Source organism: Amphiprion ocellaris, chromosome 17 (assembly GCF_022539595.1).
Source record: "Amphiprion ocellaris isolate individual 3 ecotype Okinawa chromosome 17, ASM2253959v1, whole genome shotgun sequence".
Taxonomy (NCBI): Eukaryota; Metazoa; Chordata; class Actinopteri; family Pomacentridae; genus Amphiprion; species Amphiprion ocellaris.
This window is the reverse complement of record NC_072782.1, coordinates 22,574,646-22,590,742: the sequence shown is the minus strand read 5'-3', so window position 1 is coordinate 22,590,742 and position 16,097 is coordinate 22,574,646. Positions and strand designations below refer to the sequence as shown.

Below are 16,097 nucleotides of genomic sequence, written 5' to 3'. Positions count from 1 at the left end.
CATCATCAACCATTTTTCATGCTTTGACTCATCCCCTCCTCCTCCTGTGGTTTCAGGCCAGTGAGATTGAGCGGCTGACAACGTGGTACAACCCACTCTCCACTCAGGAGCTGGCCATCGCCACAGAGCAGTCAGTGGAGACCAGTATCGCCAACTGGAGGTCCAAGTACATCAGTCTGACTGAGAAACAGTGGAAGGACAACGTCAATCTGGCATGGAGCATCGCACCTTACCTGGCTATGCAGCTACCAACTAGGTGGACACTCATTTTCTGTTTAGTCGCTTTTAGACATAAACTCAGAGCAGAGGGTGCATTGTAATAATTGGCCGAAACCCTCTGTGATGCTGAGGTACACAACTGATGACGTGTTCTGCTGGTAAAGCCTTATAGCAGCCATAAAGAACTCCTGAATTAGAAGTGGTGCAAACACCAGGGATTGCAACATCTAGTCCTTTCAGTGAACCGTTGTGTTAATTTGGGATCAACCAAACACATTGGCTTCATGTCTGAATGAGCACTCTGCACATTTTGTCATGAAAGTTGTTCAAGCAACCCTACTAGGTCGGACCCAGTAACATTCCCATATCTTTTTCACAAGTCTCTTCTGCACCCTGTCACAAATATGGATCATGAAACACAAGTGATCTTACTTCATGTTGTGTGAAGTGATTTGGACAGACTTGTTCCACAGTTCATATTTGTCCGAAAACATCGCAGAGAGCAAAAGCACCACATTTTGTGCCAAACACACACTTAAAACGCACCCTACTCATTCGCTTTGCTCCACATTTTTGAATCAGTGTGGCTACAAACTGGAATGTCCAAAATAAGAAAACTTCACTGTGATAAAAACAGCAAATAGTAGCACAATCCATAATCCATAAGAGGGCTTTTGTTTCCCAATAACAGACTGAAATAGCTTGTGAAACTTTTACTGAAGAAATGAGACATAACAAACACTGACTTTCTGAGCACAAAATTGCATCCTTGCACAGCTAAGTACTCTCTACTGCACTATTGTATATGTCTATAGGTCTGGTAGTTTAAGGTGACTAATGTTACCTCAGACACAGTCAATGTCCTGCTGTCTAGCTTGACTGTACGATCAGTTTGATAATTTTAGGACTGTTTGTGCTGTTGTTATTGTATATTTTAGCTTGTATATCAAAATGTGCATTGATATCCCCGTTTTTTCAGGAATAGCAATTTCTATTTAATGTCTTGGTTTGCAGGTTTAAGAATGATGCCATCGTAGCTGAAGTGACCCGACTGGTGAGACTGGACCCTGGAGCAGTCAGCGATGTACCTGAAGCTGTCAAAGTATGATTATTCATTCGTTCAACCTTTATTCAAATCTCAAGGAATATTTAAAAACATACCTTGATTTTAGTGATGTTGAGAGCACAATCAAAACTTAATAAATTGGGGAATAGTAAAAACAACAGAACACTGCTGAAAACCACTTGACTGCTCAAGATGGCCAGTTATAGGTAATGAATCTCAGCGGAATGGTGCACTAAAGCAAGAGCTTTCAGAATGGAGGTAGTGGCAGTACCTCCATTCTGAAATGGACAAGATGATGCCTTCAGTTATCATCATTTCTACTGAACATGGCAACATTTTATGTAGCTCGTTGACAAGTGTTTCAGTACCAGATATGAATATAGGTTTTTCATCCATCCACCCATCATCTATACTTTATACGGTCATGGGGGGCTGAAGACGAATCCAGCTGATTTAGGGTGAAGGCAGGTTTTTACCTGGACAGGTCATCAGTCTATCACAAGGCTACATGTAGAAACAAACAATCACACTCACATTCACACCTACAGATAATTTAGAATCCCCAATTAACCTCAGCATGTTTTTGGACTGTGGGAAGACACCAGAAAACCCGGCGCAGCACACAAGCACAGGGAGAACATGCAAACTCCACACAGAAAGATCCCAGGCTGCAAACCAGTGATCTTCTACCTGTGAGGCACCAGTGCTAAACACCGAGCTACTGTGCTGCCCAGTTTTTCATTTCACTAGGTATTAAGGTATTTGAACTCCAGGACCCTCTCAATACTCTGTCCACTAAGAGTGGTGATATGCAAACTGTCATCTACAATCTCTGGCTCTATAGAAGAGCATATATATGGTTTTGGGATTTTAGCGAATGACTGTGTAGTGTTCTACACAAATCTTTCAATACATTAGCTATATACCGCTTTATCATGCAGAGGTTTACGGGGGATCTGGAACCTATCCCAGCTGGTAGATTGATAGGGTAAGAGGTAGGTCACCAGTCCATCACAGGGCCACACAGAGACCAACCAAGCACAGATAGATCGAACCCAGTAACATTCAGCTGTGAGACAACAGTGCTAACCACTACATCAAGAAATGTATCATCTGCATACAAATGGGCATTTTAAGATGTTCTGGTGGATGTGATACTATTGATATAAATTGTGCGGTAAAGCGTAACTGTATTTTTGTTTGTGTGTAAATGTTGAATGATTTCTTTCACTCTTGCACCAGTTCCTGGTCACATGGCACACTATCGATGCTGACTCTCCTGAGCTGAGCCACATCTTGTGTTGGGCTCCAGCCGACCCGCCCACCGGTCTGTCCTACTTCAGCAGCATGTACCCTCCTCATCCTCTCACCGCTCAGTACGGAGTTAAAGTGCTTCGCTCCTTCCCTCCAGTAGGTCACACATATGTGAATTTTTGCAAACTCATAGGAATTAGTTTGTTTGGTTTCCTCAGTAGTAGAGAGGATACAATCAAAGCTTTCTTAATATTACTGTTGATTTTTCTCCTCTTAGGATGCCATCTTGTTCTACATTCCTCAGATTGTACAGGCTCTCCGTTACGATAAGGTACACATTTGCAGGTCTTCCTTCACTAACTTTGTACAAAACTAGAAAAAACATATGCTAATAAGCTGTGAGATCTTTTCTTTATGAGAGGTTCATCATATTTAGTTAACAATATTGCACCTTAAGGATCAGCAGCCAATGCAGAAGAGGAATGGTAAGTATGTTTTGTAAAGCAGAAGCTTAAAGGATGAGTTAGTCAACCGAAATGATTCATTTTCCAGATGTTTTATGCTAAATTGAAGAGTGGTCGTAACCTTTTCTGGCTCTCTGTCCTGCTCAGATGGGTTACGTTAGAGAGTACATCTTGTGGGCCGCCCAGAAATCACAGCTTCTCGCCCATCAGTTTATCTGGAACATGAAGACCAACATCTTCATGGATGAGGAGGGACACCAGAAAGACCGTGAGTAGAAACTCTCTTTCAGAGTTAACCTCAGCTGTAAGTGTAACCAGCATATTTGTTACACTGAATACAGAATGATGGAACTGTATACTTTAAATGATATAAGATTTTAGAATTTTTAATTGCTGGACCAGACAAATTGATATAAAGCCAAACTTGTTTAAAATTAAACTTTTTTTTATGGGAAGACAAGCGGTAAATGTTTACACAGGTTGATATTTTTTCAATCAACCTGTACTGTAACACCGACTGCAGTAGAGCCTCTCCAGTGTCATTAGTGTTACATTTGTCTTTGATAGTCATTTTAGGCAGGCTTCTAAGTTTGATTCACATACATCACATTGACTGATTTCCTATTGCAGTTTTCCATCTTGCAATAGATTCCTTCCTCTCTGTTAAATTAATGTGATATCATTCTCTGTTAATGTGTAATTAAGTTCTTGAGCTAATGGGAAAACTATCTTTAGGCCTAATTAACTTAAGTTACGCCAATTGCTTGGTCGTTAATGTGTGTGTGCAGCTGACATCGGGGAGTTGTTGGAGCAGATGGTGGAGGAAATCACCGGTTCTCTGTCAGGTCCGGCCAAAGATTTCTATCAGAGAGAGTTTGACTTCTTCAACAAGATAACCAATGTGTCCGCCATCATCAAGTAAATTCCATTGCTTGTAATTACCAGTCAGCTTCTCCATAATGCCACAACAGACGTAACAATGGTGTGTTTTTATTTTTCAGGCCAGTTCCAAAAGGAGAGGAAAGAAAAAGAGCCTGCCTCAAAGCTCTGTCAGATATCAAAGTGCAGCCAGGTAACAAACTGTTTGTCTGGACTGATGTTTAAAAACAAGCTGCTATGAAAACAGGTTTTATTCCTATTGCACCCCCTGAACTCCAAGCAGTTTCTGGGTGTTTACTGCTCCAGTCACATTTATCCTTACTGTGGGCTCATTTTTTTACCTCAATTTAATGGCCTGCACCTCTATGGAAACAGTACAAACATGGCTAGAAGGAGAGAGAACTCAGAAATCTGCATGACAAAATTTAAAAAATCATCAAAAAAGAAAAAATGAAAGTTGAATTTCTTTCAGTTTTTACTCTACAAAAAAGTAAAAATCCTGGAATCAATGACTGTTGAAAGTTGAACATTTTCTTTCATTGGTACTGGCAGCTTTTGGGGTTCAGAGGATAAAATATTTTGACATTGTACACCATTTAAAAAGGTTGACTTATATTTTAGCACATGTCAATTTAAAAGAAAAAATGGAGACAAAAAAACATTAGTATAGACTTTGCCTATGTGAGCAAAAAGTGTCCCTTTTAAGCTCATATTTCAAACCCTTTCTAAAGTGCTTGATTCTTAAAGTCCCTAATGTGTGTCAGAAATGTGTTCTAAATGTGAGTAGTTTTGTTTTTTTACAGTATTGACTGTAAATTTTGTTCTACATGTTCTCTTTCTACAGTTACTGAAGTAAAAATGTAACTCTTAACAGAAACATTTGTGGCTTGATGAAATGGGAAGTGCACAGTTAACATGGATACATCCTGGATGCGTCCTGTTCTTAATCATAGAATATGTATGGCTCAGGTATCTATGCCCCAGATTAGGGATGGCACAGCACCAGTTTGGTTGTCGATATTTGCACTATTATAATTCCAGTGATTCTTGATATTCGATTCTTGTAATTCTTCAGTTTTGCTACAACAGATGCGGCTGTCATACTTGTTTATCTAATATATGAAAGTGCTATAATGAAAACAGATTGTCAGTGTGATTCCCTGAGCCCAGCTTACTGTTCTGCTCCTCTTTGTGTTTCCTAGGCTGTTACCTTCCCAGTAATCCTGAAGCCATAGTGCTCGACATTGACTACAAGTCCGGAACGCCCATGCAGAGGTAAAGTCATGGAGGGTTTTCACTGATACATTGATCCTATCTTGTCTGTGTGTTTCTCATGTGTTTTCTGTGTTCACAGTGCTGCCAAGGCACCCTACCTGGCCAAATTCAAGGTGAAGCGCTGTGGGGTGAGCGAGCTGGAGAGGGAGGGTCTCCGCTGCCCCTCTGACTCTCTGGAGGATGGAGAGGAGAATCCAGATGGATCACGCAGAGTCTGCTGGCAGGCAGCCATCTTTAAAGTGGGAGATGACTGCAGACAGGTGACCTGCTTTGCTTTCACTCATCGATGAGACACATTTATATCAAACTCCTTTGATAACCATCCTGTGGTCCACTCTTTTCTCCAGGATATGCTTGCTCTCCAGATCATTGGACTTTTTAAGAACATCTTTCAGCTGGTTGGTCTGGATCTGTTTGTCTTCCCCTACAGAGTGGTGGCCACTGCACCAGGGGTAACACACTACGTCTTATTATTACATCCCAATCCTGTATTCCCTAATTTATACCGCTTCACTCCTGTTAGTTGATGCTTTAATTTGGCTTTTTGACAAGAATTTACAAAAGCCTTCTTTTGAATACATTGACATGAAAGAATTTTTTTCCCCTCCTTTTGCCTTTCAGCTTTGTTGGCAGGATAGTAGAGAGAGGAAGATGGGAAAGTAGGGAGAAGAATGGGGGAAGGACCTCCAGCAAAGGGCCAAGACTCTTTTTTGTACATTATGTAAAAAAAAAAAGCCAAATTACAATTTTGGGTGGATTAGTAAAGTTTTATCTTGTCTGTTTTATCTATTGGTCTTATATTGACCATAATCCAATGTTGAAAAGCAATCAAAGGGGAAAACTGTCAAGCGTTTTATATATGTTGCACACATTACAGGTGAAAACATTTTGAAAAGGTGCTAATAAAGTTTAAATAAAGGGTCCTGGAGTTCTGGGAGACCCCAGACAATTGCACAGTCCCTGGGAGCCCTTAATGCACTATTGCAGTATTGTTGCTGAGGTTTAGCAAACTGTGACAATCAAGTTGTTAAAAATTTGATTTTGGTGTCACAATCTGGTGATCAATCATTTTTCTTTGTTTCCTCAGTGCGGCGTGATCGAGTGCATCCCAGACTGCAAGTCTCGAGACCAGCTTGGCAGACAAACGGACTTTGGCATGTATGATTACTTCCGTAACCAGTACGGCGACGAATCCACCCTGGCCTTCCAGAAGGTATAAAGCTTTAATCACTCCTGTTGCAGGTTTAAAGCTTACTAATAACGGATGGAAACGTTTGGGGAAACTGTGTCATCTGACTTTGACAAGATCAACCTCCTGAGAGGCAAAAATGTTACTTTTAATGTCCGTTTCGTACTACTGTCATAGTTTTCTATGATAGTTAGCATCTTTTATTGTCTTCTGTTTGACAAAAAATGCACACAGGCCCTTGTAAGAGTTGGCAGTTTCTAGGTTCTCATCATGTATGATGCTCTCTGTGATGTTTTTGTGTGTATCTAACATCAATATTTAGTTCCTAGGTTTAAAAAATTAAGTTGCATAAATACAGTGCTGTCATGTGAGTTTACTCTCAGTTTGTGATGGTAGTGTGTCACTGATAGCTGCTGTATGGAGACCAAAACATATGTAGTTTAACTAAAACAGACCGGCATTTAAAATGTAAGTCAAGTATGCAAGTGTCGATAATAATAATCAAAAAATTACCATACTTATCCTGCAAAACAATGTTCCCTTTGAATGTTTTACCAAAATACATAATGTTTATGATCTTACGACAGTATAAATGTGTATGTTGCATTTTACTGCTGTAGATGTTTAAGGTTGCTACTTTATGTGCCATTGGCTGATTTAATCTACAGCAATGTGACAAAGTTAGCTTAACAAGTGTCAGGTTTTCCCCACCTCATAAAGGAATCCTTATGACTTCAGTTTATCACAAACATCACGGAATGTGGAGATACGTGAAGACTAGAACAGAGTAGTTTTTAGTTTCATTCAACCACTGTGCAGTGTGGACAGTCTTGTAACAAGGGTCTGCATTGTTACTGCGTTACAAAAACTAGAGGACGAGTAGTGACATTGTTAGCTAAGCAGCGTATACAAGGAGTTGCTTTTCATTTTATGAACGTGTTTAACCTTGCCCCGTTCTGCAGGCTACAGCCAGGGTTAATTGAGGTTGCCTAAGAATTAGATGACTTGTCTTGTAAACAAACAAAAGCTGAATTTCACTTCATCATCAACATGTTATCATCTACTTTCTGCAGGCTCGGTATAACTTCATCCGCAGTATGGCTGCCTACAGCCTCCTGCTGTTCCTGCTGCAGATCAAAGACAGACACAACGGCAACATCATGCTGGACAGCAAGGGCCACCTCATCCATATAGGTGTGACGTCTCCACAGTTTATGCTCTTGTGTTGTCATGTTAAACTGCAGTAGCTAAACCTATATGACACTAGAGGACCGTTTCCTTACAAAGAAACAGTGACATCAAGCTGTGTTTGTCCAGATTTCGGCTTCATGTTCGAGAGCTCTCCTGGTGGTAACCTGGGCTGGGAGCCAGACATCAAGCTGACAGACGAGATGGTGATGATCATGGGAGGCAAGATGGAGGCTACGCCTTTCAAATGGTTCATGGAGATGTGTGTCAGAGGATATCTGGCTGTACGGTAAGAAGCTGTAAAGATCTTTCTGTGCTGTTCAAAGATTTCTGCTGATGACTTATTATCCTCCACAGGAGGCGCTGGTGAAGAGAGGAGTGGGATGATGTTACAGATACCGTTGGTTTCTCATTTTTCTTTCTTCTCTAAAACAAATAGACCCTACATGGATGCAGTGGTGTCTCTTGTGACTCTCATGCTGGACACTGGCCTGCCCTGTTTCAGAGGACAAACCATAAAACTCCTCAAGTAAGTCTAACAGAAACATATCTGAGTGTCAAATGTTTTAGCAAAATACTGTGTTAAAAATTGTGTACGAACTCAAATTATTTCAACTATACAGTGAAAATTATTGACTTTATACATGGGCCAAAGGGCATGCAGAGAAACATTGCCATGAGAATAGAAACAGAAATTCTTTTCACTTAAACATTTGGTGTTCACCGTTTCCTTGTTCTGTATTTGTTTTGCTGAATTGAAATGATCACACTGATGAACAATGTTAGCAGTATTTGTAAAGAAATAGGACTGTACCCCTGTTGTTTTTGTCCTAGATTAAGTACAGCAAAGTCAAAAAAGTATTTTAAGTTGGCACAGCATTGTCGTGAAAATAGTCTAGTTAATGACCTTGAAGGCAATATCAAAAATATCAGACCAAGATGGTTCCATTTTAGGGTTCCATTTTATGGCTCAATGTTGCTTCTACTTTAAACTTAAGTATGTTTCTTTTTTCTCCAGAGGACGTTTTAATCCACAAATGAGTGAGAAAGAAGCAGCAGCTTTCATCATCAAAGTCATCCAAAGCTGTTTCCTCAGTAGCAGGTGAGAAAAACACTCACATGATCTGTACTGTAGCTGTAACAATAGTAAAAGGAAATCAGCCTGGTTTCACCCTGTGCTGTTACTAATGTCCAACAATTGACAGCTAAACCAATCATGTTTTAGTTTTTGGCCCTCAGCCTTAAAATTAGGTTTGCATCAGCGATGTCAGTCTTTAAAAAGACTTCACAAACATGTAATTTCCTAGAAGAGTTTGGTAATGTTATTTTAAACAAGCATGAGTCAAACGGCCGGAAATAGTGTATTTGTTTGTTTATAGCATCCATATTTGGTTCCTTAATAGGACAGTGTGGTTATGTGGGACTGAGTTAAAATAAACCGTAGTGTGTGTTCTTGGAAATGATGGAACATGTCACCCAGTGAAAACAATGTGGCTCATTCATGTGCTTTTAATAGTTTTTGGAGCTCTGCAGCACAGAGGAATAATATGTATCAGGATTTGTATACATCATAGCATAAAATGAGCTCTTCAAGTAAATGTAAGTATGATTGGCATAAAATTTTTTGCCTTGTTACCAAGTCCAAATGGTGTACTAGAATGAGCAAAATAAGCAATCCTTGCCATGGTTAAGCATTTCCACCTTGAAACTGCTTTGTACTGATGATACTTTCAAAAACACAGGTTCGGGCGCCCTGTGGTTGAACAGGCGACCCATAAACAGGAGCTATAGCCCCCGATGCAGCGGTCATGGGTTTGAATCCATCCCACGGCCATTTACTGCTTGTCTTTCCCCCACTCTTCTCCCCATGTGTCCTGTCTGTCTCTCTCCACTGTCCAATATAATAAAGGCTAAAAAGGCCAAAAATATATCTTTTAAAAAAAAAAAAGAAGGTCAGACTTTGGATTTATACGTTAAAAAAAAATCTAAGGAGCCAGTCCTGCAGGGTGAAACCTTGAGTTTTGGAGTTTTATTTTAACCATTTTAAAGCTTTCATGAAAAAATCTTGAAAATGTGTAACTCCTATACACAGAAATGTGCTTTTAGGGGTTAAATCAATGACTGAGGAACTTTAAGAACATAACCTGCTATGTTCTTCATTACATTGCAAATACTAATATGTTATAAAGTTCATATATTTTTCTAGTAACAGATTTTTGTTGACTTTATTTCAACAGGAGCAAAACGTACGACATGCTACAGTATTACCAGAATCAGATTCCCTACTGAAGATCTTGTGCTGTACATCCAACGCAAACATGAGGCATGAGGTGATGGATGCACCTCAGCAGCCTGTCCTGACAGTCAGGCAACAGCGGGGCACTTTAATGCTAATTCTCCACTTTTATTCCGCTTACTGTAAGTTTTTATAATGTACACCTGTAGTATTTCGTCATTTCACGTGGCAGTTACAAAATGTTATCTGACTTATACCAAAAGTGGTATCTGAATCACCCTTTAAGTATTTCCTCAATGCTGTTATTTATTCCTCAGCAAACACTAAGTAAAGTGTCACACTAGAGGAGGATGGGCATAAAGGGAGCCATATTTACAGTGTTTGTCAGAGCACTTCTTATCATTGTTATCATTTGTTGCTATGCTGTTATCCACTTTGAAGCACTTTATAGATCGCAGTATTTCATCGGCTTCACCTGCCTACGATCAAACAGTTACACAGAGATTAAACGTCACATATAGAGATTAAAACAATCTGCAGTTTAATCATCTGATCAATTGATTTTCAGTATTTTTGATTTGCAAATATAGATGTTGTCAAATAGATCAAAAATCAATGCAGGAATCAATCAGCATTTAATCTAACAAAAGTATTTAGAAATGTAAACGTATTTAGAGAATCAAAGGTCGTTATACTGTAGTCTGTACTGTAGAGTTATTCATGTAGATTTAGATCACAGGTGTTTTTTCTGTGAGTTACATGTGAAAAAACATTTATCAGAAGACTTTAAAAACCTTTAATTGTGCTAATATGATACTTATCCTCATGTCACACCTCTTCGTGTCAGTCTTTAGGTGAAATCTGTTATGTGGAGGCATTTTTCCACAACACGAACTTAATCTGAACTTTTTAAACTTTTCTTTCCACTGTTTTACTAACCTGAATGTGTTGGATGTTCGATAAAGACAAAATAGACCAAAAAAAGGCACTTTTATGCATTGAGTGCAGCTGTGGAACAGACAACAATGAAAATGGTGGGTCTAACATGTCACAGAGCAAAGCTGTTAGTTTTCTGAGGAGTAAACTACCAGAAATTTGTTTAGTAACAGTTATTTCAAGAATCATCAAAGATTCTTCTGCTCAGATACACTATCGTTCAAAAGTTTGGGTTCACTATAAAATGTAATTATTTTTGAAAGAAAAGCAATTTTTTTCAATGAATATAACATTAAATGAATCAGAAATCCAATCTAGACATTGTTAATGTGGTAAATGACTATTCTAGCTGGAAACAGCTGATTTTTAATGGAATATCTCCATAGGGGTACAGAGGAACATTTCCAGCAACCATCACTCCTGTGTTCTAATGCTACATTGTGTTAGCTAATGGTGTTGAAAGGCTCATTGATGATTAGAAAACCCTTGTGCAGTTATGTTAGCACATGAATAAAAGTGTGAGTTTTCATGGAAAACATGGAATTGTCTGGGTGACCCCAAACTTTTGAACGGTAGTGTAGATGAAAAATACTCTTATGTCTACTAGACAATAGAAAATATTTTTAACCTGTTGTAGCTGGAACACTACAAAACTTCCTTGTCTAATTTATTGCCACACCTAAAAGCATGCTTACACTTAGAAACAATCAAATATGGCTGTCAGTGCAGTTGGTGAGTTTTACTTGATAAGATGTCTTATAATGAGATCAAACGCAGAAATTTAAAGCAATTTGGTAAAGTCCATTCATCCATTATCTATACACTACTTCGTGTTGCGGGAGGCTGGAGTCTATCCCAGCTGACTTAGGGTGACTTAGGGACACCCTGGACAGGTCACCAGTTTATCACAGGGATACACATAGAGACAAACAATCACACTCGCATTCACACCTACGGACAATTTAGAGTTACGGCTTAACCTCAGCATGTTTTTGGGAGGAAGCTGGAGAAAACTTGTGCATGCACAGGGAGAACATGCAAACTCCATGCAGAAAGATCCCAGGCCGGGATGCGAACCAGTGATCTTTTTGCCGCAAGGCGACAGTGCTAACCACTAACCACCAACCCAATTTGGTAAAGTCTACTTATGCAGCACTAGATAATCTATTCATATGAAAAACAACTAGATTCAATCTTGGTTAGATCTACAGTTTTGGCAGTAAATTAATATGTAACCAAACTTCTAATTCCTATTGTGCCAGTTGTGTAAGAACATATGCCGTGTCTGGCTGGTTTGCACTTGCTTTAAAAGCCCTCCTGGACTATTGGATTACATCTAATCACATTTTAAAAACAGAGGCAGACCTCAGTACACTGCATTCACAAAAAACAAAAATGGAGACCTTACTGTAATTATGATTTAACCATCATATAATTACATTTGCATTGTTAACTTGAACTTGGTGTAATTTCTCAGTTATGACTGCTTGAGAACCAGAAGCAATGGTTCTACCTGACTTCACGTAGCTGCAACATGTTCTGTTTTTAGTTTTTGCCTATATTTGTTTACATTTTGGAAATACAGTATGATGTATTTAACAGTTACTCTAACTGCTGTGTATTTTCGGATGTACTATCACTGAAGTACTGTGATGCTGAAGATATTTTGAAAATCTAATGATTCTCAGGCAACGTCTAGAGTATTCAAGTTCCTTTTTTAGTCTGTTGTACTTTATCTTGTAATTATGAATTTGTTTACTAATAAGTGAGGTTAAGGTCTTATTATTTTTCTTTTGTGAATGCAGTGCAATTCCATAACAACTTGGGTAACAGGTCAAAACTATTTCTTTGTCATGCTGTAGGTGGACATGTTTAATAGGGATTCTAAAAACACTGTTTTAAACAACCTTCTGGTTCTGACTGTCTCTGCTCTGTACCATTAAATCAGCCCACTGGTTGAAATCCTTCCTACATCATCCAGAATCTGGTGGAGAACAGAGCAATAATTTAAGATTCTTACATTTTTGTCAAGAGAAATGGTATAGCATATAGATTTTGGTGAAACTAGTGGAGAAATTAGCTAGCTACAATGATGTTACAGGGGAATGTAAATAAATAATGAAACACACATGCCAAATACTTTCTGATTGCTACCTAAACTCACAGCCTAATTTAACTAGCTGCTATGTTGACACTGTTTCCCTTCGTCCTCCTGACAGAACTTAGATTTAATATAAAAAGCTAAACAGCACTACACCCAAAATGTGTTTGTGGTTGGAGAACAGTGGAAAAAAACAGCTGGTTCTTGCAGTGGTAAAGGTCTGAATGCAGCACACATTCTGGACTCAGTGACTACATGAGTTTGTTTTGTTTGTTTTTCCTTCTCATGTTCTTTTGACTTTTTCTCTTTACCTCATTCTTTTTTTCTTTGTCTCTTCCATGCTTTTTCTTTCTCCTTATTTCTTTTTCATTTCCCTCTTTATCTCAGTTGTGTTCCTCTCTTTGCTTCCTTTCTTTTTTCTCTTTACTTCTTCCTTTCTTTCGTATTTTTTCTATATTATGTTTTAATTTCAGTTCTTAATTTCTTTTCCCCCTCATGTCTTTTTTGCTTGTTTTTTTTCTAATAAATGCCTGAATATAGGCTGGTCCAGGATTCATTGGCTATTGGAAATGTAATTGTCCAGACTAATGAAGTGTATCACAGTACATGTCTGCAGAACCCTGTTTGGAAACATTCCTCTTACTATCGTCATTATTAGTCCTTTGCATCAGATGGAACCTCTCGTGTTACCAATGCAGATGATGATTATACCTAAAAAGCCATTTCTCCTACCCTTGGTAGAAACACAACTATAGTAATACTTGACAAAAATAACTAACTTTATGCAATATATCCATGTATATCGATGCTATATCTGTGTGTTGTGTTTAACAAACGATGTTGCTACCATTCCTTCAATCCCAGTCCTCATATGAGAAATGCTGCAGCGATGTCTTCCTGTTGTTATTGTGCATCACTGAGTCGTAAACCTAAAGTCTTTCAAGTTCAATGGATGTAAATGAGTCTGGAAAATGAGGAGCTGTAATGATCAGAAAGCCATTTTTAATGTGGTGGTTTTCATTCAGTTGCTGTAATTTAAATATAATAATCATCCCTCATGTCTGTTGTTATCTGTGAACCACAAATGTTGTTCAATCTGTGTGTGTATGTGTGTGTTCGTATGGCTATCTCTGAGGACCAGTTTCAAACATTTGGGGGAAACAAGGACGTTTTGTCTGGTTCTCACTGCTTGAGTGACCTTTAAAGGGCTGTTTAGGGTTCAGACATGGTTTTAAGTTAAGGTGAAGATATCAGTTAATGTCCTCATAAAGATATCCATATAAATGTGTGTCTATTTGCTCAGTTTGTGGGAACGTTGTTTCACTGATGAAAATCTGTTTTTCTGATAATGTGTGGAAACTCTCATTTCCAGATTAAATGTGAACATTTCACCAGAATCAGACTATCAGTGTTTGGTTATTTCTTCTTTCTTTCTTTTTCTTTCTCTATTTCTTCTCTTTGCTCCCTTTCTTAATTATTTTTCCTTGTTTTGTGTTCTCTCTGTTTATTTCTCTTCGTCCTTTGTGATTTATTAGTTTCCCTTTCTTCTATTTCCTTTTTTCCTACTTCTTTTTTCCTTCTCTTTTCTAGTTTTAGTTTTTTACTTTTGTCTGTTCTCGTTTTTTTTTTTTTTTTTTTGCCCAATTATTATTATTCTTTGTTTATTATTACTCTGCCAAGGAACACGGTGGAGTTATGTGACAATCAGTGTTGGTTTGTCTGTCTGTTTATGTGTACACAACATTACTCAAAAACGGACAAACAGATTTGGATGAAATTTTCAGGGAAGGTCAGAAATGACACAAGGACCAAGTGATTAGATTTTGGCAATGATGCGACTTATAGTCTGGATCCACGGATTTGTTAAAGATTTATGTATCATTGTGAGGTAGCAGCATGGTGTCACAGTAACTATGACAACAAGTGAACACTACATCAGCTGCCGGTTGATGATCACAAGATTGCGATCCTACTACAAATCGATCGCTGTGGACTTAACGGAACTTATCCATCGGAAATCATATGGCTGAGTAGCCTTGGCAGAGTACTGCGCTTTCTGAGTGCTTTACTTGTTATTCTTTATAAATTTTCTCCTCATTTAAATAAAAACAATCAATTATTCTTCTGTTTTTGTTTGCCGTATTTTATATCATTTGAGTTTCTGTTTTACTTCTTTTAATATATTCTTTTTTCATATTTTCCTTGCCGTTTCACCTTCTGTTTTTTTCACGAGGACAAACGGCAGGGCAGTGAAAAACACTGGGTCTCCATCTCAGTCTAGAAACTATTTTGCAGAAAAAAAGAATAAAGTGTAAAGACAAAACAAACTAAACAATAACAGTAAAAAATATTGTTATGTTTAAGCTGAGTGACAACCCCAACCCCTTACTTTGAATACTTTTAAAACAAACAAAATGCAGCAGTAAGCAGCACAATGGAAAATTTGTTGAAGTAAAAGAGACAGGTCACGGAATTTGCAGGACTGGGATAACAGCAGATCTCTTATAAAACTTTAAAGGTTGTATATAACTTTAATTGCAAGCTCTTTGCTAACCCCCTGGCAGCCATTTCATGGAGACAATGGAGGAAAGAAGAGTTATATGAGAATACAGCCAGCAGTGGTGAGCTCTGACCTCTGAATTAACATAGACAAGCTTCTTACAAAACATGTCGGACAATAGGAGGCTGAGCAGTTCTGGTTCAGATTAAAGAGCAATGAGACTGAGGGGAGGGAGCTCTAAAATTTAATTTAATGATGTTAATTTAATATGACTTAATACAGCATTTAACAGTTTTCATTTTATATTGTTATAGTCTTCAATCAGTCAATAATAGGAGGTAGCAAAATGTCAAGGGTTTGTCAACGAGGCAAGATAGCCATGAAAGCTCAGTGATTTATACCAGTAACAGAAGATGGAGGTGGGAGGACAATTTGTTCACAAAGGTCCTATTCACAGCTGTAAGACCAAACCCCCCAGTAAGGCATCCTCTTTGTCCTCACTGAGATGGTTTTGGGCAGAGATTCCCTAAAAAGATATTTTTAAAAGATGGTTTCTAACTTTAAGCATAATACACAAAGTAATATATGTTAATTTACATTTTAATACATTTAAATATATGATTTAAACTTGAGTCTAAAACTAGGATCACAGCCAGTGAGATCTGCACCGCTAGCATTAGCAGGAGTGTAGTTGTTCTTTTCTTTCTCCATTGTGAAGGATTTAGCTACTGTCTCATTTGATTATGTCAAATTAAAGAGAAAAATTACAATGTAACTTTATCAAAATGTA

The 16,097-nt window shown here is 38.2% G+C and overlaps 1 protein-coding gene across 3 annotated transcripts in view; it reads left to right on the top strand.

Moving 5' to 3' along the window:
• pi4kaa (phosphatidylinositol 4-kinase, catalytic, alpha a) overlaps positions 1 to 14,204 on the top strand; it is a 37,894-nt gene extending 23,690 nt beyond the window's left edge. For all 3 annotated transcript variants that reach the window (XM_023292441.3, XM_023292440.3, XM_023292439.3), the window contains exons 39-54: positions 57 to 256; positions 1,234 to 1,321; positions 2,528 to 2,695; positions 2,817 to 2,870; positions 3,151 to 3,271; positions 3,792 to 3,921; positions 4,005 to 4,075; positions 5,085 to 5,157; positions 5,237 to 5,417; positions 5,505 to 5,609; positions 6,245 to 6,370; positions 7,420 to 7,540; positions 7,664 to 7,823; positions 7,974 to 8,063; positions 8,553 to 8,636; positions 9,772 to 14,204. In XM_023292441.3, coding sequence (XP_023148209.1) covers positions 57 to 256; positions 1,234 to 1,321; positions 2,528 to 2,695; positions 2,817 to 2,870; positions 3,151 to 3,271; positions 3,792 to 3,921; positions 4,005 to 4,075; positions 5,085 to 5,157; positions 5,237 to 5,417; positions 5,505 to 5,609; positions 6,245 to 6,370; positions 7,420 to 7,540; positions 7,664 to 7,823; positions 7,974 to 8,063; positions 8,553 to 8,636; positions 9,772 to 9,823 — 1,824 coding nt within the window. In that variant the 3' untranslated portion in view covers positions 9,824 to 14,204. The remainder of the gene's footprint in view (positions 1 to 56; positions 257 to 1,233; positions 1,322 to 2,527; positions 2,696 to 2,816; positions 2,871 to 3,150; positions 3,272 to 3,791; positions 3,922 to 4,004; positions 4,076 to 5,084; positions 5,158 to 5,236; positions 5,418 to 5,504; positions 5,610 to 6,244; positions 6,371 to 7,419; positions 7,541 to 7,663; positions 7,824 to 7,973; positions 8,064 to 8,552; positions 8,637 to 9,771) is intronic.
• Positions 14,205 to 16,097: the final 1,893 nt, after the last annotated feature.